The 26723-nt window shown below is 41.4% G+C and overlaps 1 protein-coding gene across 2 annotated transcripts in view; it reads right to left on the minus strand.

The window, feature by feature from the left end:
• The window catches only part of B4GALT6 (beta-1,4-galactosyltransferase 6), a 63474-nt gene extending 38862 nt beyond the window's left edge, over window positions 1-24612 (minus strand). Inside the window, exons 1-2 of one of the 2 annotated variants that reach the window (XM_037032490.1) lie at window positions 24005-24612; window positions 30-146 (exon numbers count right to left, since the gene is read on the minus strand). In XM_037032490.1, the coding sequence (XP_036888385.1) occupies window positions 30-146; window positions 24005-24119 (232 nt within the window). In that variant the 5' untranslated portion in view covers window positions 24120-24612. Of the gene's footprint in view, window positions 1-29; window positions 147-24004 lie in introns of those variants that run through there. The other variant, XM_037032499.1, reaches the window with a different exon arrangement.
• Between the last annotated feature and the right edge of the window lie 2111 nt (window positions 24613-26723).

Raw genomic sequence — 26723 nt, forward strand, 5'->3', positions numbered from 1 at the left:
AAGAAAGATTGAGTAGGAAGCCATCTTACCTGTACCATTGAGGGTAGTGTTTTTATTTGTGTAAAGCCTGATCATATGCCCTATTGTTTTCACGTTCTCTCTCAACATCATTCCTCGAGCTTGTACCATAAAGAGATATGTGTTGGCTGTAAAAGAAAATAAAGAGAGAATGTCATGACTCAGTAATCTTTTTTTCCAATTCAATAAAATACTCAGAACTGGAGAACTGCCCAATAAATCCAGACTTACTTGATTAGCATGTTCAATGGGAAAATAGACATACAAAATGACTACTTCCCATTATCAAAAACTTACCCAAAAATTCCTTCCTCAAAATAAAAGTAAAATATTAAAGTAGTAATATCTATCAAATAGAATAAGACTAAATGGGCAAACTTAAATATCAGAATGAATTATTTTACCCACAAATGATTTTCTACTACAAAATACACTTAGAAATAAATTTCAGAGGCATTTAATTACAAATGTGCAATCATATAGTTATAAAATGTACTTTTTCTAATTATGTATTAATTCCCTCAAACCAAAATCTCCACAAAGGTGAGGATTCCTTATCTAATCGTAAATATGCCATAAATCACCATAACATCTATTATAGATATGGATCTTGCAAAGAATATCATAAATGTGCTGGGCTGCACAAGGCAGGATTATCAAGAATCAATATCTATTCTGATCATTTCTAACAGCTAATTACTTCAACTGTTACACTCCCATTGAATCACAGATCCACCTACCAGAACTGTAAAAGCAGACAAAATCAAAATCAATGTGCATTTTCAAAGTTGGTCATTTTAATTCTTTGTGGTAAGTGCTTTTAAAATAGGCCCCTAATTTCTTCCTGTGGGAGAAACTGGTAAACTGACAAAGATTATTAAAACTACCTGTCTTGTGAGATGCCACATGTCCTCAGAGAGGCACAGGACCAAAGTCAAAGACCCTTTCTCTCTTGGTCCTGACTTTGCTAGCGCAGTACATCCCGTCGGACAGCTCACTGGACCTCACCTTCCTCATTTAGAAGAGGATATACTGGCATAGACATCTTCTGACGCCCCTCCTACTCTAAACGCTCTGGGCACAAAGCCCCCAAATCACAACCTCCAATCAGACAAGATAAGGAGGCTCATTACCATGGAAAAACCGAGAAAGTTCAAGGCTCAACTAATGACTGTTTCAATTTTAAGATAAACTGTCTCGGAATACAATCATGACGTTCTTGAAAAACTCAATGCAAAACAAGGAAACTGAAAATACCAACTCAGTTTCTGAACCCTGTTCTAGTCCTCAAGATAGTACAGACAGATGAGCAACATGTATTGTTTACTACCTCCTTCCCCAATTTTTATATAAATTTGAACTTGCTCAAAGCACAAATGAGCAGAGAGTAAATAAAACTAGTACAGAAACACTAAAATAACACTTTTCCTTTCACCTTCAATTCATAAAAGAGAGACAGAAATCCAGGTTTCACATAACCTTCACCTCAACCATTTTTAAGAGCATGTCTACAGCCACCCCAGAAAACAGTCCTACAATTACATTTGACTTGTTTAGGCTTGAACTTATTATACTGGTTTACAAACACCACATGTTTTTATTATGTTTTTGCTCTTCGTGGACTTTAAAGGAAAAGAGACAAAGTGAAAAACAAAGAAAAGAACAGCCAACCAAAAATGTGAGAAAATGTTCGGTGAAAGCCAAACTAACCCTAGCAACTGTACTTAAACCAAGATCTGAAATTCAAATGAAATGATACAGGAAAAAAAAAACCCAAACACATGAGTAAAACCAATTGACTTACAACACCTTGGATCATTTAATCCTAAAGGTATACATAAAATTTGTTATCAGTGATGTAAATATTGTAAGACATTTATATCACTGGCAAATACATCACTTGGATCTGCACCAAACTGTAATTAAAAAGAAGGCCAGTCGTGGAATAGCAGAACTGAGCCAAGAGCTAAGCCGAGGCAGATACCGTTTCCCAGACTTCAGAAGACAGCGCTGGTCTAAGCAAGGATATGCTCGGTAAGAACATACATGCATTACTGTGTGTCCTGGAAACAGAATTTTAAAAACTACATAGCTTTTACTTCTAGTTAATATACCCACTCATATAGAGAAAACTGACATCTTGGAACCAAGTCAAATTTAAGTAGCAGGGGAAAGATATGGCATAGAAAAACTAATGTCAAATTCTCATAAAAACTTTCAAAATACCAGGTAACAAAACTGTTAAAAACAATGATCACTGATGGCACCTGTGACAAAGGTGAACCATTTACCAAAAGAATGCATTTACTATTCACTAATCAATGTGAGAAACAAATAAAGCAGAACAGCAGCCTCTCCAAATGGAAAATCTATTAGCTTATTTTAAATCCTGTACAGCTAATTGAGTTACATTCCTTAGGTTAATGGTCCTCATGGGTTGAATCCCTGAAGATCAGAACCCATTAGGAAATGAAGCTGCAGTTAAATTGAGAGCCTTGCTAACAGAAAGAAAGTGAGGAGTCAACATGCTGCTAGTCACACTGAACCAACAGGGAAATGGCTTAAACTGTCCAATTTCCAAAGCTTATAAAACTAAGATAATCCACACTCAAGTAACTATATGCCTAATTATCATTAATGTAAAGTGTAACATCCTGTTGGCAAGCCAGTAACTTACAGCAAATCCTTGTCTAAAATTTCCATTCCAACCAAGATACTACATCTCAAAAACAAACAGGCAAATCTTTCCCAGGCTTATCCTTTGGTCTCAGCACAACCAGAAATACACAAAAAAGTACAACTGTTTAATTAAAATCATGCTGTGTGCTCTCTAATTTAGTTCCTTTGCATTGTGAGACAGAAATTAAACTTATTTACCAGTTCTGCCTTCCAGAAGAAGAAAAACTACCACAACTTAAAAAAAAAAGTCTTCAAAAATCAATAGCTGACAACAGCTTCTAGCACCCTACCCTGGGTTTGCAAGGAAAGAGACTAATGAACTTGCCTCACTCTTAAGAAAACTGAGGAACACATTTGCCATTGCTGTCTCCCCACCCCACTCCACATCCAACTGTTTTCAGTGAAAGCACAGTAAGTACCCAGACAAGGAGACTATGCCAGGCTACAGTGATGTGGAAAGGTCCCTGAGCGCTGAAGGGTTCACACACAACCACCCCTCCACTCCTGACAGCCATCTCCCTAACCACTGGGACACACAGCCATGGATCTCTTAACAAAAAGTCAGTCAAGTGCAGAGTTGATTTTGAGGGAGGCATGTTGGCTAGGCATTCTGGCATGCAGACAGAAATGTTAACACCGGAGCTAAGAAAGAGGGACTAGGAATACAATTTGGGGAGGCACTCATACAGAAGCGAAAGTGGGAACTATGTGGTGAATTACGACAGAAAAAGGTAACTAGAAAGGACATAAGAAGGTGAAGTTCAGATGCAGAGGTGGAGGCAGACCACAAACAGGAGGCACAAAAGAGAAGGCCCTGAGATAAACTAGTCTGAAGTTGAAGGTAATGAAGAAGGAGGGGGGACTAGTCAACCAAGTCAAATGCCACAGAGGCCAAGAAGAAAAACTAAAACACAATAGCTTAAGGAAACAAAAAGCTAATAGTCAGTGCACACTCTGCCCGGCATCCTTAGAAGAGCTTTACAAACACTAACCTACTTAAATCACACAAGCAACCCTGTGAGGTAGGTACTAGTATTATTCCCATTTTACAGAAGTAAAAAAATGAGGCACGGAGATAGTAAACTTGCTCAAGGTCACACCATCATTACAAGTTGAAGAGCTAGACTTCAAACTCCTGCTCCAGCGAGCTAGCTCTTCACTACCTCTTATCTTCTGGCCTCTTAAAAATGCTGGTACGGGATCAGTGTCATTCTCTAAGAGAGCAGTTTTAGGAAAGTAATGCAAACAAAAGGAAAAGAGTTTTGGGTTAAGTGGCTAATGACGAAGTGAAAGGAGTTAAGTTTCAGAAAAGGTAAGTGACAGCAAGGTCCGGGGAAGTTTTTCTGGAACAGGAGGGACCTGAGCCTGCTTGGCCTGAGTAAGGGAGGAAAGAGTCCATTTAAATTTAAGACACTGGAAGTAGTAAGAAGGAGGGGGAAATTTCCATCGGTGGGACAGCATAAGCGGAGGCTGTGAGGTGCACAGGTGCAGGGCACACCCAGGTACTACCAATCCAATAGAGTTGGGTAGCAATGAAAATTCATTCTAAGGGTCCAAATGAATGGATGGTGTGAAAAATCAGAAGGGAGGGGGGTTATGACTACAGGTCATTGTGAAGATGAGAAGCAAGTGTAACAGAGGTTAGAAAGTACCAGAAGGAGAAGGTTGGGAAGACGGTGATCTGGACAGGTGCAAGGGAGAGCAAGCCACAGTGATGAAGACACCCAGGGCATGGCCAACCAGGTGATGGCCACAGGGACATGAGTGGGGGACAGAGTGGAGCAGGAAGTTCCCCCATTGAGTACTAACTGCCGAAATCTTCCAGGAGGCAACATTGAAAAGCATAGGTTTCTAAAGAGAAGGGAAATGAATTAACTTTTCCTAAGTACCTGTATTAGCCAGGCACTGAGCTAAATGCCATCAATAAATATATGCAAATATACACATAATTATACTTCAATTACTTTCTATAACTCCTTGCCTGATGTGCACATCCTAATCCCCAAAATCTGTGAGTGTTATGTTACTTGGAAAGGGAATCTTTGCAGGTATAATTAAACTAAAGATCTTGAGATGAGACGATCATCCTGGATTATCTGGGTGGGCCCCAAATCCAATCACGAGTGCTCAGACCAGAAGGAGGCAGGGGGAGATTTCAGTAGATCGGGCACACACAGAGGACAAAGCAATGAGGAGGTGGAGGCAGAGACTGGAGGGGTGTGGCCACCAGCCTAGGGAGCCAAGGAACGCCTTCACAGGCGCCGTGAAGCCAGAGGCAGGGAAGGATTCTCTCCTACAGCCTCCAGAGGAGGCACCGTCCTGCCAACACCTTCATTTCAGATTTCTGGCCACCAAAGCTGTGAGATGATGAATTTCTGTTGTTTTAAGCCACTCAGTGTGTGGCAATATGTAGTGGCCCTAAGAAACCAACAGCACCGAGGAGATAGGTAAACTTTCCCCATTGTAAGATTTAAAAAAAGTGATATAGGGAGAATTTTAAAAATTGGCATTCAAGCACAGGTCTGAATGACTCTGAGAGGCAGCAAGTTGGAAAAAGCAATGGTTTTACATCACAGAGGAGAGGGAGGGACAAAGAAAAAGAAAAGTTTTCAACGTAAACAAATACAAGGGAAGTGACAATGGGAAGGATAAACCAGGTGTCAACTAATTCAAGGAGGGGGAAGTGAGAAGGGGCACTTGGGTCAGGAGAATTCCCATCATTAAAATGTCCATGCTACCCAAAGCAATCAATCTATAGATTCAGTGCAATTCCTATCAAGACTCCAATCATGTATTTCACAGAAGTAGAACAAGTATGTTAAAAAATGTACATAGAAGCACAAAAGGCCCTGCATAGCAACCACAATCCTGAGAAAGAAGAATAAAGTTGGCGGAATCATGCTACCTAATATCAAACTATACTATAAGGTCATAGTAATCAAAACAGCATTGTACTGACATAAAAACAGACACATCATTCAATGGAACAAATAGAGAGCCCAGAAATAAACCCATACCTTTATGGTCAATTAATATTCGACAGAGGAAGAAAGCATATAAAATGGGCTAACAATACTTTAATCAATAAATGATGGGAAAATTGGACAGATACATATAAAAAATTAAACTAGACCACCCTCTTATACCACACACAAGCATAAATTCAAAATGTATCAAAGAGTTAAATGTTAGAAACCATAAAAATCCTAGAAGAAAGCACATGCAGTTAAAATCTCAGACACTGCTCGTAGCAATATTTTATCTGATATAGCTCCGCAGGCAAGGACAACAAAATAAATAAACAAATGGGACTACATCAAACTAAAAAGTTTTTGCACAGCAAAGGAAATCATCAATAAAATAAAAAGACGACCCACAGAATGGGAGAACATACTCAATGATACACCTGAAAAGAGGTTGGGATCCAAAATTTATAAAGAAGTTATAAAACTCAACACCAAAACAAAAACAAAAAAAATTCAATTTAAAAGATGGGTGAAGAACCTGAATAGACACTTCTCTAAAGAGGACATGCAAATGGCCAACAGACCTGAAAAGATGCTCAATGTCACTAATCATCAGAGAAATGAAAATTACAACCACAATGAAATATCTCCTCACACTGGTCAGAATGGCTATCAATAATAAAACTAACGACAAGTGCTGGCAAGAATTTGAAGGGAAACGCTCTTGAACTTTGGTGAGAATGCAGATTGATGCAGCCACTGTGGAAAGCAGTACAACGATGTCTCAAGGAATTAAAAATATATCTGCCTTTTGACCCAGCTATCCCATTTCTGGAAATATATCTGAAGGAACCCAAAACACTAATGCAAAAGAACGTGAGCACCTCTATGTTCACTGCAGTGTTATTCACAATCACCGAGATATGGAAGCAGCGCAAGTATCCATCCATATAGATAAGTGGGTATAGCAACTATGGGACGTTTCTACAAAGGAATACTACTTGGATGTAAAAAAGAAGAAAAATTTTCTCTTTGTGACAGCATGGATGGACCTGCAGAACATTATGCTAGTGAAATAATCCAGTCAGAGAAAGACAAGTAGCATATGATTTCACTCACAAGTGGAATCTAATGAACAAGCTGAAGTAACAAGCGAAATAGAGACAGACTCACAGATAGAGAGCAGGATGACAGCTATGGGTGGGGGAGGGGAAATTTAAAGGGTGGAGGGATTGAGCAGAAAGGACTCATGGACATGGACAACAGTGTGGTGATAGTGGTGGGAGGAGGGCATAGGAGGATAAATGATAATGGCAAAAAATACGATAAAATAAATTTCACAAAAAGAAGGGGCACTTAAAGCTACAGGAGAGAACATGGTTTCCAATATTATCTACAGAATGTATACGGAAATAAACAATGTGGCAAAAAGCATGGGGATGGCTGGGGTGGTGGGGAGGGGTGGGGGGAAAATGGAGACAGCTTTACTTGAACAACAATAAACAATAAATAAAAGAAAAAAACCCAATATGGCTAAAAGCAAAATACGACTTAAAAATGCCCCTTGATATTAACTACAGATATCTGAATCAGGTATTTCTGAATTTCTAAGAACTCAAAATAATCCTTTAAATATCTACTTCAGATCTTTAAAAGCTTTCTTCTCTCCACATCTAGTCCCTTTTCAACAAATTCTCAGAAATTATTCATCTAAGCTGGTAAAGCCAACTATATTATCTGCAATAATAATGTTATAAAACCCAGGATTAAGCCAGACAATATATATGAAATATAGTTCATCCTTTGCCTAGAGTTTAAGACAAAAAAGTCTAGGCTGTACCAGGCTATAAAACAATTCACTTTATATCAAAGTACTATTTAAAGAGAATCTTACCATGGTGATAACGACTGAAAGCCAAGAATGGGCTCAAGGAAATCTCAGTACAAAAAAATTACCAACCTATAATATTGTCCTCCCCATTGTTCAAGTCAGTCATGGGCTGACTAATGAAAAGAGAATGAAAGAATTCCATGTTCACCATCCCATTGTATCAAGCAGCCATATACAGCGATCACATACAGTGAATGTCTAGGTCAGCTCTTAGACAACAGCTCAAGCTTTGATGATGAGACTCTAAAAATTTACAAGAAATTCCTCACAACAGGTGCATTGCCAGACCCATTCTGTAGTACAACAATTAACAGTGTCATTTCTAAAGTTCATTTGTGTTAAAATATGGATCAAGGTAAAATATTTTTAAATAAAATTTGACTTTTCCAATGATCTTATTAAAGATGTTCAGAGTGAAGATGTGTTTATTCAACAAATATTTATTGAATGCCTACCATTTGCTAAGCAACACCAGAAACTAAGGGGCCAGTAGGGTTTCTCTACAAAAACCAAAACCCTGAACAATCAAAAACCACCTAAAACATTGGAAGTACTTTTGCAACAATCAGATCACCAGTTTAAGACAGTTTAAACTTGACTTCCAGTCAAGATAGAGGCATAAGTAAATATTTTCTGACCTACTCATTCAACTACAAAAATTACAACCAAAATTACAATCAAACCTCAAAACATGTAACACCCTGAACCATCAGAAAATCCAGCTGTACGGAAGTCTGGCGACCAAGGATTTCAAGAAGTCACATTCATCCAGATAGGTAGGAGTGCCAGGGACGCAGACAGGGGTGGAGAGGTGGCAGAACAGATGGTCCCACATTCCCATGTGATGGATAAAAATCAGTAAGGATACCTTGGAAGAAAAGGATCCCAGCCCTAGGTCAGACCACACGGCCCAGAGTTCCAGTGCCAGGAAGATAAATCGCCATAACTTCTGGCTGTAAAAACCAGTGGGGGTTGAGGCGGTGGAAGAAACTGCTAGATTTTCAGGAGACTCTGCTTAAAGGGCCAGCATGGGGTTAGAACTCACTCAGACCCACCCTACTCTGGGATTCGGCACCAGGGCAATAGCAGAAAGAGCTCCAGTTACATTTGGGGAGTAAGTGAAGTGACTGGAATCAGGGAGAGTGCCAGGCAATCCTCCATAAGCCAGGCAGTGGCATTGACCCCTCTCCCAGCCTTCCACCCACAGAGTCACAAAGTAGTGAAGTGGGTTGCCCCACCCTGGTGATTACTAAAGCTCCACACCACACAATTTACAAGTGTCTTTTCTGTAACAAGCCACACTACTAAGACAGGGAGTCAAAGCATCTCTACCTAGTGCACAGAAACAAACACTGGGAGGCTATCAAGCTGAAGAGACAAAGAAACGTGGTCCAAATGAAAGAACAGAACACAATCTCAGAAAAAGAACTAAATGAAATGGAGATAAGCAACCTAACAAATGCAGAGTTCAAAACACTGGTGATCAGGATGCTCAAAGAATTCACTGAGTCTGTCAACAGCATAAAAAAGACCCAGGAAGAAATGAGGGTTACACTAAGTGAAATTAATAAAAACCTATAGGAAACCAACAATGGGGATGAAATTGAAAATCAAATCAATTTGGAACATAAGAAAGAGAAAAACATTCAACCAGAACAGCAAGGAAAAAATTTTTTTAAAAAAACAAGGATAGTATAAGGAGCCTCTAGGACATCTCCAAATGAACCAATTCAAATTTTAGGGCTGCCTGAAGGAGAAGAGGGAGACCCAGAAACTGAAAACTTATTTGAAAAAAACAATGAAAGAAAACTTCCCTAATTTGGTGAAGGAAATAGACATACAATTCCAGGAAGCACAGACAGTCCCAAACAAGTTGGACCCAAAGAGGACCACACAGGACACATCATAATTAAAATGCTAAAGATTAAAGATAAAGAGAGAATCTTAAAAGCAACAAGAGAAAAGCAAACTGTTACCTACAAAGGAGTTCCAATAAGATTGTCAGCTGATTTGTCAAAACAAACTTTGCAGGCAAGAAGGGACTGAAAAGAAGTATTCAAAGTGATGAAAGACAAGGACCTACAAGCCAGATTACTCTATCTAGCAAAGCTATCATTTAAAACCGAAGGGCAAATAAAGTGCTTCCCAGACAAGGTAAAGCTAAAGGAGTTCATCATCACTAAGCCATTATTAGATGAAATGTTAAAAGGACTTATTTAACAAAAAGAAGATGATTGAAAAACTATGAATATTTAAATGACAATAAATTCACAACTATTAACAGCTGAATCTAAAAAACAAACTAAGCAAACCAGAACTGAAACATAATCATAGGTATGGAAATCATTTGGAGGGTTATCAGCTGGGAGGAGAAAGGGGAGAATGGGAGAAAAGATGCAGAGATTAAGAAGTACCAATTAGAAGGTGCAAAATAGATGAGGGAGGGTAAGAAGAATATAGGAAATGGAGAAGCCAAAGAACTTATATGCATGACCCATGGACGTGAACTAATGGAGGGGACTGCTGGAGGGAATGGGGGAACTGGGCAGAGGGGAGCAAAGGGGGAAAAATTGGGACAACTGGAATAGTGTAATCAGTAAAATATATTTTTAAAAGATAGTTTAAACTTAGCTGATAATTCAAAAAATATATTCTGAGCCTAGAAATATGAAAACACTAACACAAGACAGCTATCAAATCTGTCATTTGTTAGTTCTCTGTTACTCATTTAAAATAAATGCACAACTTCTTTAAAGCATGACAGAAGTTCAAAGATTTAAGAGTTAAAAACCACATTGGAGAAAAGTTGAATCAGAAGGAAATCAGGGAATTAAGAAAGGGAGGAATCCAGGAAATTAATTCGAGTTTTAAAATTAAATCAGTAGGGAAATTTACTTAATGAAATTAGAGATTAAAGATAAAACTGTAAATAAACATCCCCTAAAACATTATAAAATTATGGAAAATTCATGATTTCAGCGTGAAAGGAATCTTGATCCACTTACAAATTCTATTATAAAAAAAATACAAGTGAGACCAATCTGAACTATGTTTTTCAATCATCCTTAACTTCCTCGTGTTTTCACAATTAAAATACCTTTCACAATATCAACTTATTTATGAAAAGAAAATGACTGTAAAACAAGCAGGAGGGAAAAGAACAAAGTGTGGGAATGAATTTCAAAGATTTTCAAAGCTAAAGAATATTTTTAAATCAATAAACAAGGCACCACCCTGGCTGGGTAGCTCAGTTGGTTAGAGCGTCATCCTGATGCACCAAGGTTGTGGGTTCCATCCTCACTCGGGGCACAAACAAGAAGCAACCATTCAATACACAAATAAATGGAACACATCTCAATCTCAGTCTCTCAATCTCAATCTCTCTCTCTCTAAAAAGAAGCACCAATGAACACATAAATAAATGGAACAACAAATCAATGTCTCTCTGAAAAAAAAAAAAGAATCAACCAATGATATATAAATTAAAAAACAGCCACAGCTGGTGTGACTCAGTGGATTGATTTGAGTGTCAGCCTTCAAACCAAAGGGTCACTGTTTTCATGCCTGGGTTATGGGCCAGGTCCCCCACAGGGGGTACATGAAAGGCAACCACACATTGGTTGAAACACATGAAACACAATGATGTTTTTCTCCCTCTCTTTCTCCCTCCCATCCCCTCAATCTAAAAATAAAATTAATAAAATCCTTTTAAAAAGAAAAACCAAATCAGTATTTTCTCTCCCTTTCTCTCCCCCCTCCCTCTCTCTCTAAAATCAATAAAAATAAACAAACAAGTCACCTTATAATTATTTACCACAGGTCTCTTGATTCCAATTTCTAAAAGTCCAGGTTTCCTTCTCTGAATCAAACTGGAAATTGCACTATCATTAAAAGTCATCATTTCTGAGCAATTAACTTAATTATCAGGAAGGCCATAATATATAGAACATGGTTTCTGTAAAGTCTATTAACACTAGCAAACCTCAAATATTACTACAGATAATATTTTAATAAAGATATCATGTTATAGTAACAAACTGCATATAACAAGTTAACTATGTATTATCAAGACTTTTCTAGCCAAACATTGACTAATTTTTTGTTTCTGTTTTGTTTTTAAATTAAAGTGTAATTGACACACATTATGTTAGTTTCAAGTGTACAACCAGATTCAACATTTATATATATTACAAAAGGATCACCAAAGATCTGTCATCATACAGAGTTACAATTTTATTTCTTGTGATAACTTCTATTATTTATTTTTCATCAAATTTCAGTTTTGCAATACAGTATTATTGACCATAGTCCCCATGCTGTACATTACATCCTCGTGACTTATTTTATAACAGGAAGTTTGTACCTCTTGATCGCCTTCACCCATTTGACCGACCCCACAAACTCTCTCCTCTCTCTGGCAACCACCAGTCTGTTCTCTAAAGCTGGTTTTGTTTTCTTTTCTTTTTTTATTCCACATAGACATGAAACCATGTAGTATTTGTATCTCTCTGAGTTATTTTACTTACTATAATATTAGCATATATATTTCAGATATTAAACACCTATCAGATATGATTTGCAAATATCTTCTCCTACTCAGTAGCTTGCCTTTTCATTTTGTTGATTTCCTCCGCTAGGCGAAGCTTTTTAGTTTGATGCAGTTCCATTTGTTTATTTTTGCTTTTATTGCTTTTGCCTTTGAAGTCAGTTCCATAAAATATAACCAAGGCCAATGTCAAGAAAGCTTACTGCCTATGTTCTCTCCTAGGACTTTATGGTTTCAGGTTTTACATTCAAGTCTTTAATCTATTTTGAATTGGTTTTGTGTATGTTGTACGATAGTAATCCAGTTTCATTCTCTGCATAAGACTGTCCAATTTTCCCAACACCATTTATTAAAGAGAGTATCCTTTTCTCATTGTATATTCTTGTCTCCTTTGTCATGAATTAATTGATCACATATGCCTGGGATTATTTCTGGACTCTATTCTATTCCACTGATCTATGTGTCTGTCTTTGTGCCAATACCGTATTGCTCTGATTATTACTGCTTTGTAATAGAGTTTGAAATCCAGGAGTGTGATGCCTCCTTCTTTGCTCATCTTTCTAAAGATTGTTTTGGCTGCTCAGGGTCCAAACACATTTTAGGACTGTTTGTTCTATTTCTGCGAGAAATGCCATTGAAATTTGATAAAAATTGCACTGAATTTGTAGACTGCTTTGGGTAATAACATTTTAACAATATTAATTCTTCCATTCATGAGCACAAAATATCTTTCCATTTATCTGTGTCATCTTCAGTTTCTTCCATCAATGTCTTATATTCCAGTGTATAGGTCTTTCACCTCCTTGGTTAACTTTATTCCTAGGTATTTTATTCTTTTTGATATAACTGTGAATGAGATTGTTTTTTTTAATTTCTCCTTCTGATGGTTATTAGTGTATAAAATGCAACAGATTTTTGCATACTGATTTTGTACCTNGAATCCAAAGAACTTGAGACACGTGGTTATAAACTAAGGGGGGCAGAATGGTGGGGGAGGGAGGGTGCGGGTGGAAGGGATTGAAGGGGGGAATAGAACAACTGTAATGGTATAATCAATAAAATATATTTAAAAAAAGAAAAAAAAAATAAATAAATGTTTTTTGGTAGAGTCTTTACTGTTTTCTACATATAAAACCTTATCACCCACAAATAATGACAACTTTACATCTTCCTTTCCAATTTGGATGCTTTTCTTTCTTTCTCCTAATTGTTCTGGCTAAGACTGCCAATACAATGTTGAACAAAAGTAGAAAGTGAGCATCCTTGTCTTATTCATGATTTTGAAAGAAAAGCTTCCAGCTTTTCACTGTCGAGTATGATGTTAGCTGTCAGGATGTCACATGTGGCCTTTATTATGTTGAGGTATGTTTGGTCTACACCCACTTTGTTGAGAGTTTTGTCATAAGTGGATGTTGAACTTTATCCGATGCTTTTCCTGCATCTATTAAAATAGTCATATGATTTTTATTCTTCCTTTTGGTAATGTGGTATATCATGTTGATTGATTTCAAATGTTGAACCATCCCTGGTATAAATTTCCCCTTGATCATGGTTTATGATCCTTTTAATGCATTGTTCAATTTGGTTTGCTAATATATTGTTGAGGATAATGTTGTATCTGTGTTCATCAGAAATACTGGCCTATAATTTTCTTTTTTGTGTGGTGTCCTTGTCTGGTTTTGGTATAAGGGTAATACTGGCCTTGTGAAATGAGTCTGGAAGCGTTCCCCCCTCTTCAAGCATTTGGAAGATTTTGTGAAGGGGTTGGTATTAATCTTCTTTGAATATTTGGTAGAATTTACCAGCGAAGCTATGTCATCTCAGACTTGGTTTCAGGGAGTGTTTTGATTACCGATTCAATCTCATTGCTATTATTGTCTATTCAGATTTTCTGTTTCTTCATTTTTCAGACTTAGATGATTATATGGTTCTAAGAATGTACCTATTTCTTTTGAGTTATGTAATTTGTTGCAGTATAATTGTTCATAGTAGTCTATTATGATCCTTTGTATTTCTTTGGCATCAGTTGTAATTTCTCCTCTTTTGTGTCTGATTGTATCTACTTGCGTGTTCTTTTTTTTCTTGGTGAGTCTAGCTAAAGGTATGTCAATTTTGGGACCTACAAACTAGGGAAAAGACAAAATTGGGCTGCTACCCAAAATTCTCCAGGAGTCTCAAGACATGAGGCAAAAATACCTAGTAATAATTGGAAGTCTTAAATTTGCAATGGCATGTGAATGGCATTCTGGGTATCCTCAGAAAACCTGCTTTCAACCCTCAGCTGCCCTGATCTTCAACTCAAATCACAATGTTACTCGTGTATTATTCACTTTGTTATTATCCTGTCAAAAGACAGGAATGGAAAGAAAAGGTCTTTTAAATAATAAATCACTGTGTCCTCAAAAAATTAAAATAAAAAAAAAGAATGAAAGAAATGATGGGCAGAGGCTGTTCTGATTAAACTGGTAGACTCAGTCTGAGGCAGTGGTACCGATAATCCACTTGGTAAGGAGGCCAGAAAAACTGACCAAATGGAGAATCTGCAAACACACAAGGCTTTGGGGATCTTCAACTCTCCAAGGACTCTCAAACAAGACCTAGGCAATCCAAGTTCTAAAAAAATCACTCTGCAATACACCTTCTTCCCCTCCGCTCACAGTAGCCCCTCGCTTACCTCCACATTTTTACTTAGGTTAAGACATGAAAGGCAGGTGTGAAAGGGAAAACAAGTCACCAAAGGGAGTGTGGGCGGGAGAAGGGACAGGTGGAAGAGCAGGTCTGCCTCTGGCTGGGTGAGCAAAGCGGCCGCAGAGTCTAACACAGCACAGAGCAACTGGGCTTCAGGGCCATCGGAAGGGCCTATCCAGCCTCCTAAGCAAGGCACCCTTTCCAGCCTTAACAGGTTTGAAACCCTGGGCTTGACAACATAAAATGAATGGAGAGCTTGTAAGGCAACATCTTTCATTATTTATAGCTCAATTAGAAGGACTTGGTTTGGTTTTATAATGAGCCAAAAATCTGCCTCGTTGTAATTACCCTTATTACTAGCTGAAGCTACCAAAAAAAGGCATACCATCTCTCTCTTACATGGTACGCCTTTAAGCTGAAGACGAGAGAGCGCCTATTTTGCCCCAATCTTCCACTTCCTAGGGCAGCAATGATCAGTTCCTCCAATCAAGCACAGTGGAAAGAGTCAGGTATCCTAAGGTGTGCATTTCGGCTCTACCAAAAAATGACTACTTCAGCTTCTCCGACAAGGATGGGAAACTTTGGGCAACTGACAATCTTTTGGAGCCTGTCTTTCCTTCCCTTTCTTTACAAGGCTATCCTACTAATGTGGGCTTGGGAATACGGTATGGACACCTCCATGGACAAAGCAGTGGGCTAACTTTGGGACCTTGCTCCTGGGGCTTCTCTGCACAAAGCTTTGGCTCCAGAGACACAGGCCTCTGTGCCCCAGGTTCTCATGGCCCTGGGCCCTCAGTCACAGGAGCAGATATAGGGGCTGTGCTGGGGTAAGGAGCAGTCACAGCTACAACCCAAGCCCAAGCAAAGCCCAAGTCCTATAGCACAAGTGCCTTGAGAAACCTTCTAATACATCCTATAATCAACAGGCTCGTCCCAGGATTGGTTAGAAAATTATCCACACTTTATAACACTCAAGAGGAAAATGCATTCTGGAGCCAACCAAATTCCAAATAGTGTTTGAAATACCTACCATACACAGAGACTACAAATCTAGGAGTTTTTCTTTTAAAAATATCCACAGACATGACTATTTTTACCTTTAATAAACATTAGAAAGCAGGGATGAACACTGCCGAAGAACAAATACATCACCATATCATTCTGCTACACTGTTTAACAGACCTCAAATTTATTTATTCATAAGAGAATAACGCGGAGCCCCAGCTGGTGCAGCTCAGTGGACTCAGTGCCAAACTGTGAACCAAAGGGTCACTATTTCGATTCCCAGGCAGGGCACATGCCTGGGTTATGGGCCAGGTCCCAAAGGGGGGTGCATGAGAGACAATCACACATTGATGTTTCTCTCCCTCTCCTTCTCCCTTCCTTCCCCTCTCTAAAAATAAATAAAATCTTTAAAAAAGAAGAAGAACAAGAACATGGAGAATGGTGTTTAGCACTGTCAGGTTTCAATAAATCAATTTCCCCTTCAAAAATACCTCATTTCCCACAAGGCCATAGGATTTAGACTCACTAACACTGAAACAATATACCCGAGTTACCATATATACCCTGCTCAAGAATGGCGACCTGAGTGTGGTGGGCAGTCTCTAAGAAGGCCTCCCATTCTCTTGAGCGTGGACTAGAGCTAGTGACCCTTTTCAGGAAAAAAAGGGGGGGCAAAGAAAGTATGGGGAGTCCAGGGAACTGAATGAGGCCTCCAGCCAACCACCTGTGGAGAGCGGAGGTCCCCAGTCCAACAAACCTCAAATCCACATGGGTGAACTTGGAAGCAGACCCTGCAAGGGAGCTTTCGACAAGCACCCTAACCAACACTTTGTAGCCTAGTAAGAAATTCTGAACCAGGGGCACCTAGCCAAACCATGTCCAGATTCTTGGCCCACAGAAACTCTAAGAAAATACATGCTTGTTGTTTCCTAAATTTGGGGTAATTTGTTAGGAAGTAACAGATATCTAATACACTGATTAATCATGGCATTTTCTCCACTGTTCCTAATCCCCTTGATATTCTCCCAAGGTGTCTAACGCGCAACATCAGACTGGCACTGACGAGTCAGCTGGGGAGCGGAGAACCGGAGCTGGCACACAAAGAGAAGCGCTGTAATCCGGAATGTTCTGTAGTCAACAGTTCTTTACTAAGCCTCTCGTATGTGCCAAGACAGAAACCTAATCTCTCAAACTCATCTAGGAAACAGTTCACTCTACTCGATTTGTTTACATAAAGAGCCCCTCACTCTAAACAGATAACTCAGCCACCCGCCTCATCAGAACGACCTCACTTCCCTCTCCATATGCGACTAATTTTTGCTCTCACAAACACCTTTATCTCCTCCTCTCCCATCCCCCAAAAAGTCCACCGCTACATTGATCCCACTCCCTCTACCTGCCTCCCTGATTCCAATCTTGTTCCTTCTAATGCATTCACACCAGTACAGCCTAAATTTTTTTAATTACTTTATTGTTGTTCAATGACGATTGTCTGCCTTCTCTCCCCACCGCTCCCCTTCACCCCAGCCAAACCCACCTCCCTCCCTTTCTCCCACCCTCCCCCTTGGTGTTGTCCATGTGCCCCTATAGTAGTTCCTGAAAACCCTCTCACCTCTGTCCCCTCCCCCTCCCCTCTGGCTATTGTTAGGTTGTTCTTAATTTCAATGTCCCTGATCACATCTCCCTCCTACTTAAAATTTAAGCTCAATGGTTTGACACTGTCCTCAGGCTAAAGTCCAAGTTCTCAAATGCAGCTTACAAGGATCTACAACCTACAACCGGAGTCACTGTTTATCTCCCTGGCTTCAGCCCACACTCCCCTCTGTGCTCCATGCTTTAGCCCCTGCCTCTTTCTTTTTTTTTTTTTTTTTTTAACCTCTCACCTTACCTTCAAATACTGCATTAGGGTCAGAAGCACCCTTCCCCAAGCCAACCCTTCAATTATTTAACTTGAGCTTCTGACCTCAGCCTAATCTTCCTCTTCTCCCTAATGCCTAAACTAGTGTAGTGCCCCCAACCGCACACTAGTACCTCTGTAACAGTATTTCACAATCTATTCTAGTATAGTTATTCTTCAATTGTGTGAATTCCCCACTGGCTGTACGCTCTATGAAGACAGCAGCCAAGTGGATCCTGTTCAATGCTGAACCACAGTGCTTGCAGACAGCATTTGCCACACAAATTAGTAAAAATAAAGTCTTCCTAGATCACATTTCATAGTTCGTTGACTTTCTCAAATCTTCAAACCTGACTTTTACCCCCTCGGCCTCGACAAAAGCTCAGATCTTCCCATCCTTCCCTTCTCACTCTACCTTCCACTGAATGAGTCACTTTGACTTCACCTCTCATTTACCGCCCGGCTCCGGACACTGGTTGGTGCCCCATGATGCCACATAAACTGCCCCTGCAGTGGGGTCACAGACCCCCTCCTTTCCAAGTCAGCAGTTCTCCTTCCACACTTTACCCCACAGAACTTCACCCCACAGCAATACTTGTCTTGTTAATCATCATTTTCACTCATTTACTTGCTCATTTTTGCAAAGGCCTCTCTTCACTTCCATGATCTCTCTCTTTCCCTTTATTTTCCTGTTCCTATTTCCCGCTATTCTAAGCTGTTGGACTTCACCTGCGGCTACTTTCTCTTCCACAAGCTCTCCTCGGGCAGCAGACCTCCTAAACTTTCCAGGGTATCAACCACACTGACCCGCGTTTAGAACTGGGGAGTAAAACTGGGTAGCACAGCCTCACGGGAAGTTTTTTCAAACTACGCATGGGCCTTTTTCATATTCCAATCTATCCCCCATCATTCCACATTTACGAGTTACTAACTTAGTCACTTTTGCTTGCGGGAGTTAGTTTTGTTACGCAGGTGCGTCAGGTGAGAAGCAGATAAACTATCATTCACCCTCACGCTGAAGACACCCAAATCTCTCCCGTCGGGCATTTCTTCTAGGGTCTAAGCCCTTATTTCCACCTGTCTACCTACTGACAAGTTCTTCCTTAAGATCCTATGGGTAGCCTGATTCAGTTTCTCTAAAACAGCCTCCTTAAGGCGTGTGCCCCTCTTTGTTCCCTATCAACAAAGCCTTGTTGTCTGAGCTAGAAGGCAGGCATTGTCTTAAAGCTTCTCCCTTTCCTCCAGTCCAACAATTCACATCTTCTCAACGCTGCCCTGATCCAACTGTGACCCTGATCAGGTTCTACCCTTCTATTGCCTGCGCTGCTGGAATAACACCCTTCCTGCCACTGGTTCTGCCCTCCGTAACCCATTGTCCACTCTACAAGAACTGCTCTAGAACAGCAAACTGCAGCATTCCCTTTCCAAATTTCTGGTGTTTCCCGCAATTTACAGGGCAAAAAAATTCAGCATGGGATACCTGGCTAGTAAGAAAGGCCCAGAGGAAAGAAGTGCTGACACCGTGGCCTAAATCGAAAGAACCCCTGAAAGGTGTGTGTAGCTGTGAGTACTCGGTGAGGGGAAAACCGAAAGGACCTCTGAAACACAAAGCAGGTGGTAACAGAGCAAAAAGGACACAACTGCCTCACCGCACAGGGCCAGGAGGCTTAAAGGGCTACCGCAGGAAAGCTGCAGGACAACCAGCTACCTTCTGTACCAGCCAAGAGGAACCCAGCCAAAAGGTCAGGGGGCTCTGAGCAAGGACCTAACTATGCCCCCTCTCCCACATCACATATACTTGCCCACCCTTTGACCACTCATCACAGCTCCACCAGTCCCTGCAGGGCACAAGCCCCCTGGAGGCCCCAAGGACAAAGCAGTAAGTCAGGTAATTCCTTCCAAGAACCCACAGGAATTCAGACCAAAGTGGCCCAACCAGATTCCACCCTTGCTCAAAACAATAAAGCAGCTTGTCCGCTGCCTAGGATGGGTCAGGGACTCTGGTGAGTCAAAGGAACAGTGAAATCCCCTGCTTCCAGGGGAGTTGTACAATCGCCCCCATTGATCCCCACTGATGTCGTCCCCATGACATTACCCCACTGATCACAGGCACATAAACTCCTCTCTTGGTCATAGGCAGCTCTGAGAACTTTGTGAGAGCCAAGACCAGTTTTTACCTGCCAGGAATTTTAGGGACCTCAGGCACCAGAACACTAGGCTGGGCAGGAGAGCCCCACGACCACCCAGTGTGTTCCACCTACCACCCCACGGGAAGCCAGATGGAAATGTTACTCTATTTTCGGGAACCCCATGCTGTCCCCTCTGACTAGAGTCCCTTACTCAGTTCAGATAAATCCTGTCCACCCTCAAGGACCCACTCCAACCACCTCCTCTGGAAAGCCTTAACCTGCCCTCACCACCGTCTGCACGCTTTCCAAAGACTTACTGCAGCTCTCTCACGGTAGCTCATCCCATTGTCCTGCGAGGAAAGGAATGCATCTTAGTCATCCTTCCACCTTTCACGCCTCAAACAATGCTGAGCCTGTCTGGGGTTCTCTGTTCATGTTTGCTGAATGAATGTACAAGTCGGCTCCTCCACTCCATTAATACCATAGCAGAAAAATAACTGTGTTATACTGGAACCTGCTTCATACTAAATGGAATTCCATTCTCAATGCAGCCAGTTTCCTTTTGGAAGGAAACTGCACTCACCTTTATGCAATCACGCATAAGGGTAGAGACAGAATGAGAAACAAGTCACAGCTCCTGCCTCTACTGGGTGGGCTAGGGCAATCTGTCCATGGACTTCTGGGGGAAGGAGACAGATATCTGCAGGCCAATTTTCCTCCATGCTAAAGTTCATAATATAAAGATTATCTCTGTGTTTCCCACACAAATTAGAATTTCAAGGAAAATATTCCAAATTATTCTTAAAATAATGACCTCTGAGTTTGACGGAATTCATTGCAGATTAAGACAGAAACAACCCCAAAATTTCTTGAGCACATTGGGAAAACATTAGAAACTAAACAGATTATGTCTGCAAATGTGGACTACTATCTGCTCAAAAGAGAGGGAGGGAAGGAAGAACGCAGGTGAAGGGGACTAAGGAAGAGCAACAAAAATGACAGGAAGCCTGGGGAAGGCACAGGACAAAAGTAGGTCTCTGGATGGAAAAGGCAGGAAAATGTAATTGATGTCTACAACACAGGTTAATGTGGACGGAATGAATGCAAACTATTTAACAGAAGAGATTCAAAATATTCATTTAAATCAACGAAAAGTGATTTCTTTAGTCACAAGAAAATTTTGCCCCAAGATGTAATCCAGGCTAAAATATGAATTATTCCAAAAAGATTCTATGTGCCTATTATGTAAACTAGTTATGAGAACCGAATTAGTTTTGGATACGTCTCATTAATGAGAAATCAATGATGAAATGGAAAGCACGCATAATGCTTTACAGCATTTCCGCAGCATACCAAAGGCCACAGTCATTCTGAAAGCCATACTGTGGGGCTGCTTGTTGCACTGTGAGCTGAACTAGCCACATTTTTCATGGAACATCATTTTTACTTGAAGGAACAACTGGCAAATGACAGTTGCTTAGACTTCTGGATTTGACTTGCATTTTCCCAAAAAATGAACAGTGAGCCTGACATGTGGAGAAAAACTGACAGTATTTGTATCCAGTGATAAAAGTCAAGCTCTCAAGCAAAAATGTGAATTCTGGAAAACTGTTTCCCAATACTTAAAAGATAAATAAGGAGGATCTTTTTTTTCCTGCTAAGTAATACTAGGTTTAGAAAATAGATTCTTTTTAACACACTGATAGAACTTCATAAGGTTTGCTTTTCATTCTTACTGACTCTAATTTTTTTAGTTATTGAGACCCATCAAAACAGTTATTTTAAAGTCTGTGAACCTAAGAAAATGTGCAATATCTTATGACATATCAATGATTGTTCTATTATGGCAAACATTAAGCACAAATGAGAAAACTGTATTAGTATTTCATATCAATTGAATTTTAAGAATCTATAGATAACATTAATGCACTAACGAAAAATGGAGGACTATTGCCCTGGCTCCAGTTGGCTCACTGGTTGGAGTGTTGTCCTGTACACCGAAAGGAGGCAGGTTCGATTCCCATTCAGGGCTCAGACCTAGGTTGTGGGTTCAATCCCACAGGAGGCAACCAATCAATGTTTCCCTCTCGTATCCATGTTTTTTCCTCTCTCTCTCCCCATCCCAACTCCTCTCTCTCTAAAATCAACAAACATATCCTCAGGTACGGATTTTTTTTAATGACTATCAAATAACAGCTGGGATTCTAATTCCCTTTGGTTAGCTTTTTGAATAACATAACTTCACTATGTTACTCAAAATACCAATAAGAAAATGATTATCTAATTGTAAAAAAACCTTTTTCTCCAAAATCAGGTAAATGTCTAATAAAATAACATCCCCTAAAGATGTCCAATCTTTAAAGGGCTACATGAGAAAATAAAAATTGCTGTAGAATGAGGAATTAATTAACAAGACTTCCAAAATGGCAGAGGACTTTTTAAAAAGCCCGCTAAATATTTTGGTTAACTACTCTTAAATCCACTGAGCTATCACTGTCATTCAAGGAATGTTTTATTTAGCCTAAATAAAAAAGCTACATTAAAGGGAAATAATACATTAAAATATTCATACCTCTTCCAACCTTAACCTCACATTTCTATTTTGGGATACATAAAGGTTTCAACCATTTATGTCTTTCCAAGTATCACATGCGCTTATACATCTTACTTGAATCCAAAATTTCAATCAGGAAAAAGTCAAGCTGTACACCTGAAACCAATATAATATAGTCTTTTAACTGTACTTTAATAAAAAATAAGATATAAAAAATTAATTGATCGCATATTTTTACTTTGAGAAGTATTGGTATAAATTTAAATGTCACCCCTCTTGTTCAAGAGTCAATAAAGTATTTCATTAAAAAAAAAAAAGAAAGCCCTGGCTGGTGTAGCTCAGTGGATTGAGTGCGGGCCTGCGAACCACATGATCGCGGTTCAATTCCCAGTCAGGGCACATGCCTGGGTTGCAGGCCAGTTCCCAGCAGGGGACTCACGAGAGGCAACCATACATTGATATTTCTCTCTTTCTCTCTTTCCCTTCCTCTCTAAAGATAAATAAATAAAATCTTTAAAAAAAAGAAAAACTTTTATAAGGAATTTCAGGAAATTAAATGGTCTCAATGAATTCTGCTTCTCCTCCTACCCCCACAATTCATTACAATAATCTATAACCCCACCAGACAATGCCCTGATAACAATCCCATCTCAAAATTCTGCAGGTGTTTTCACTCTGTAAAAGGCCATACATTTTTAGCTCAGTCAAAGGGAGAAATGACACTGGATAAAAAAAGACCACTAGTGTCTAACAAGAAATGACAGGAGAGGACACAGTGTGACTAAGTACTTTAACATTAAATACATAATAACCAGGAAAAACTCAGAAAAGTTTTTGGAAATACAGTATATTTTAATATTCACATGAAGTTGCTATTTCTCAGTCATGAGAATGCCACACTGGCACCTTTTCCATCAAAGGGGGCTGAGGAGTTAGAACATTTCATTAAGAAGCCAATTCAAACAGACTAAACAAAAGTGTATGCTGGCCCAAAGGTTAAAAATGATAAACGGTTTAAAATGTTAAACCACAAACTATCTTACATCATTATTACTTTAATTATTTTATCTCAGAAGTCATCCTAACAAGTGGGGAAGGCCTTGAAAAACAGACCCAATCAGACTAAATAATGCAGCATTGTTATTATAAAACAACTTCATCACCTAAAAATTTCTGAAGTATGGCACAAATATTCACTGACCCCATTCTTATAAGGTGACCTAGAACAGTAGAATACGTACGTTCCTGAACTCAATCACATTTCCTGCCCCTGGTTTCTCCACCACATTTTTACAGCCAGTTATTACATCTGAGTTTAAGATCAAAGACTTGATGTTAAATGGGTAAAGCTGTCATGAATACTCAAGAAAGCGACCGGGGCATCCGGGGCCATCTCACCTAATTTTGTTATGTCCATTTGATGCAGTCTTTAAGTGATTTAAACGTGCATTAACAAAACTCACATCCCAAAGCCATGCCCCGAAGCAGTTTATTTGACACGTCTGAAATAACATTTCAAATAAAACGCTTTCTGCCGGGCCTCTGTTTATAGAGCTTCCAAATCCCCTAAGTAACATCCTGCGTCTCCTCCAGTGTGACCGTGGGAAGAGAGGGTGTGTCTCGGTGCTTACCAATGCCCGGAGCCACATAGATGAAGTAGAGACAAGATGAAGACAGGGAGAAGAAGAAGATGAAGGCGAGGAGAGAGCGATTGGAGACCCGCATTATCCGCCTGAGCACCGACATCTTCCTCTTGCCGGACAGCACCTTGGGCTGCGCTCTCCGGCCGGACTTGTGGGCACCGTCCAGGCCCTAGACTTCCATGAATGTGCTGAGAACCCCGAGACCGCAATGGGGTCAGCGCGGGGAGGCTCTTGGGGAGAGGAACGGAGCGGGAAGGAGGAAAGGGAGGGAGCGGACGGAATGAATGAGAGGCCCGACAGCCGGGGGAGGAGAAGCGCGGGAGGACTGCGGGGAAGGGCTGGACGGGGGAAAGGGGACGCAAGGACCTGCGGAGGCCAAGGACGCACGTTTTATCCGCCCGGCAAGGATGGAAGGAAGGAGCCCAGGTGGGAAGATGCGCGGGCTGCGCACCGCGGCGCCCCTTCGGAGAGGGGCAGCAAACTGCAGCACTCCTGGGCTCCCCGGCGGCTCCGTCCGCGGCGTCCCGGTGTCCAGAACGCGCTCAAAATCTGGGCCGCCTGTGCTGGGCAGGCCTGGGCCGCCGCCTCCTCCTCCTCCGGACCGCGGCGTCTCGTGCCTGCGCCGGGCTAGAGTGGGCGCCCTGGCCGCAACCGGGGTGCGCCGCGCGCTGGGGCCTGCGGGGGCCCTGGGGGCCGAGGAGCTGGGCGCTCGCGGGCGTGCAGCCTCCTCCTCATGCCGCACCGGGCCCCGGCGCCCCGCAGCGGCCGCGGAAACCAAACGCGGGCGAAGGCGGCGTCCGGGTCGGCGACGATCGCGCTCGGGCTCCGGTTCCGGCTCCGGCTGCTGCCACTACCAGCTGTCCACCCGGCCGCAAAGGCAGCAACCGCAGCAGCATTACCGCCGCCGGCCCGGGTGAAGCGCCCCCGCCGGCACCGCCCCCGCACGGCCCGGGGACACCGTGCGAAGAACCGCCCGGCGACTAGCGCTGCGGGCAGCTGCGAGGTGCCCGAAGAGGAGGAGGCCGAGCGCCGTCGGAGCGGTGTCTGGATGGCGAGGCGGCTGCTCTGAAGGGGCGGGGAAGCCGCAGAGGAAAAGCGGGACAGTCGGGCGAGCCCGGAGACCCCAGGGGGTATCGTGCCTTCGCTGAGAACTGCAGGAGGCCCTGCGCCTGCACCCGAGGAAACCTAGGGGCCCCCGCCCACCCGCTGCACTCCCGGCTCCCGAAACGCCGCGCCTCCTGATTGGCCAGGCCCGCGGGAAAACCGGCTTCCTCGCTCAACGCCTCGACCTGGGCCCCCACCACCTCTTGCGTCACCGTCGCCCCCGCTCTCCTGGGGACCTCAGCGCTCGCTAGGCAGCCTGCGGCTGAGGGCGGGGTCTTGAGCCTGGGAAACGTTCCACTCTGGGATCAATAATGAAGGATAATGTACGTGAAGGGAAAGGGGTGTCTGAAAGAGGTGACTTCACTGGGGTAATTTCCTCCCAGAATATAAGCTCGGGGAACCACGTCTTGTTTTCCCCGTCCTGGATGAATGAAACCTCTCGTCCCGCACTTCCTATGAAAACGTACTGTCAGAATGTGATACGGATCTCTGTGTAACCCGGATAATAGGACTTGCCTTATCATCTGAAGGTGAGCACCAGGTAGTCCAACTGCAACTGCTGTATATCCACTCGGGTGGCCAGAAAGGACACCTGTGCAGCTGATAGGCCTGTGAGGGCGGCAGCACCAACCAGCTTCAATGGGCAAATTGTTTTAATTCACCTCCTAGGCCATGGCCTGTCCATTGTTCTAAAGCTGCTGCTTCTTGCCAACTAAATTAGGCCAGATCCTTAGCTATACCACATTTTTTTCCAAGATGTGGATGCAGGTATTTGTGAGAGGGTTTTTCCAACTAATCACGTGGGAAGTGAATGGATGCCCCCTACTGCCATTATTTGCTCAGTATTTCTAGATGCAGTGGTATTGAAGCAAATTTGTTTTGCTTCAAACCAAATGAAAAAGCAAATTTTGATTGCCAACAAATCTGATACCTTCTTAGCAAAATGTCTGCATGTTCTCTTAGTGCTATGCTATGTGGGGCCGGAAACACCTGAGTTTGTAATTCCCCTAAGGCCTTTTCTTAACTGTGAAATTTATGGCAAGCTATTACCCTCAGCCAGTCTCTCTTCTCAGCCTTCAAATGGTGGGTGTGATACCACCTTGCAAGGCTGTGGAATTAAACCGGATAACTATGTGAAATGCTCAAGTCCAGCACATAAGAGTTTCCCTTTTACCCGTTGGACAGCTGACTGGATGGAATCACCAAGTTCAAATTTATTTTTCAGTATTAGCTTTCTGGAGTACTTACAAGTTACTCAACTTCTCTAGCTAATTTGATAATTAACGTGAAAGGTTACGACACTATTTTGTAACATTTTTAGCTGCGCACCAGAAATTTGAAACACAAATTAGAGAAACGTACAGTTTTAGATAAAAGGTAAAACTGACTTGTAAAAACAAAAAAACAAACCCTATGCAAGTGAGAGAAATTTATGAATGGTGAGGAGGCAAAATTTTGGTATTGCCCTCTCTGACCCTACTGACTTTTCATCACTGTATTTGCACCAATTTAGATGGTTGTCTACAAGGTTAATACATCCCCACTGGCCTAGAGATGAATAATTCTCCTTGGGCAAAGTTGGCTTTTTAAAAGGAAAGTTTAC

Source organism: Sturnira hondurensis, unplaced genomic scaffold, assembly GCF_014824575.4.
Source record: "Sturnira hondurensis isolate 20B ecotype Veracruz unplaced genomic scaffold, ASM1482457v3 Scaffold0001872, whole genome shotgun sequence".
In the NCBI taxonomy this organism is placed as follows: domain Eukaryota; kingdom Metazoa; phylum Chordata; class Mammalia; order Chiroptera; family Phyllostomidae; genus Sturnira; species Sturnira hondurensis.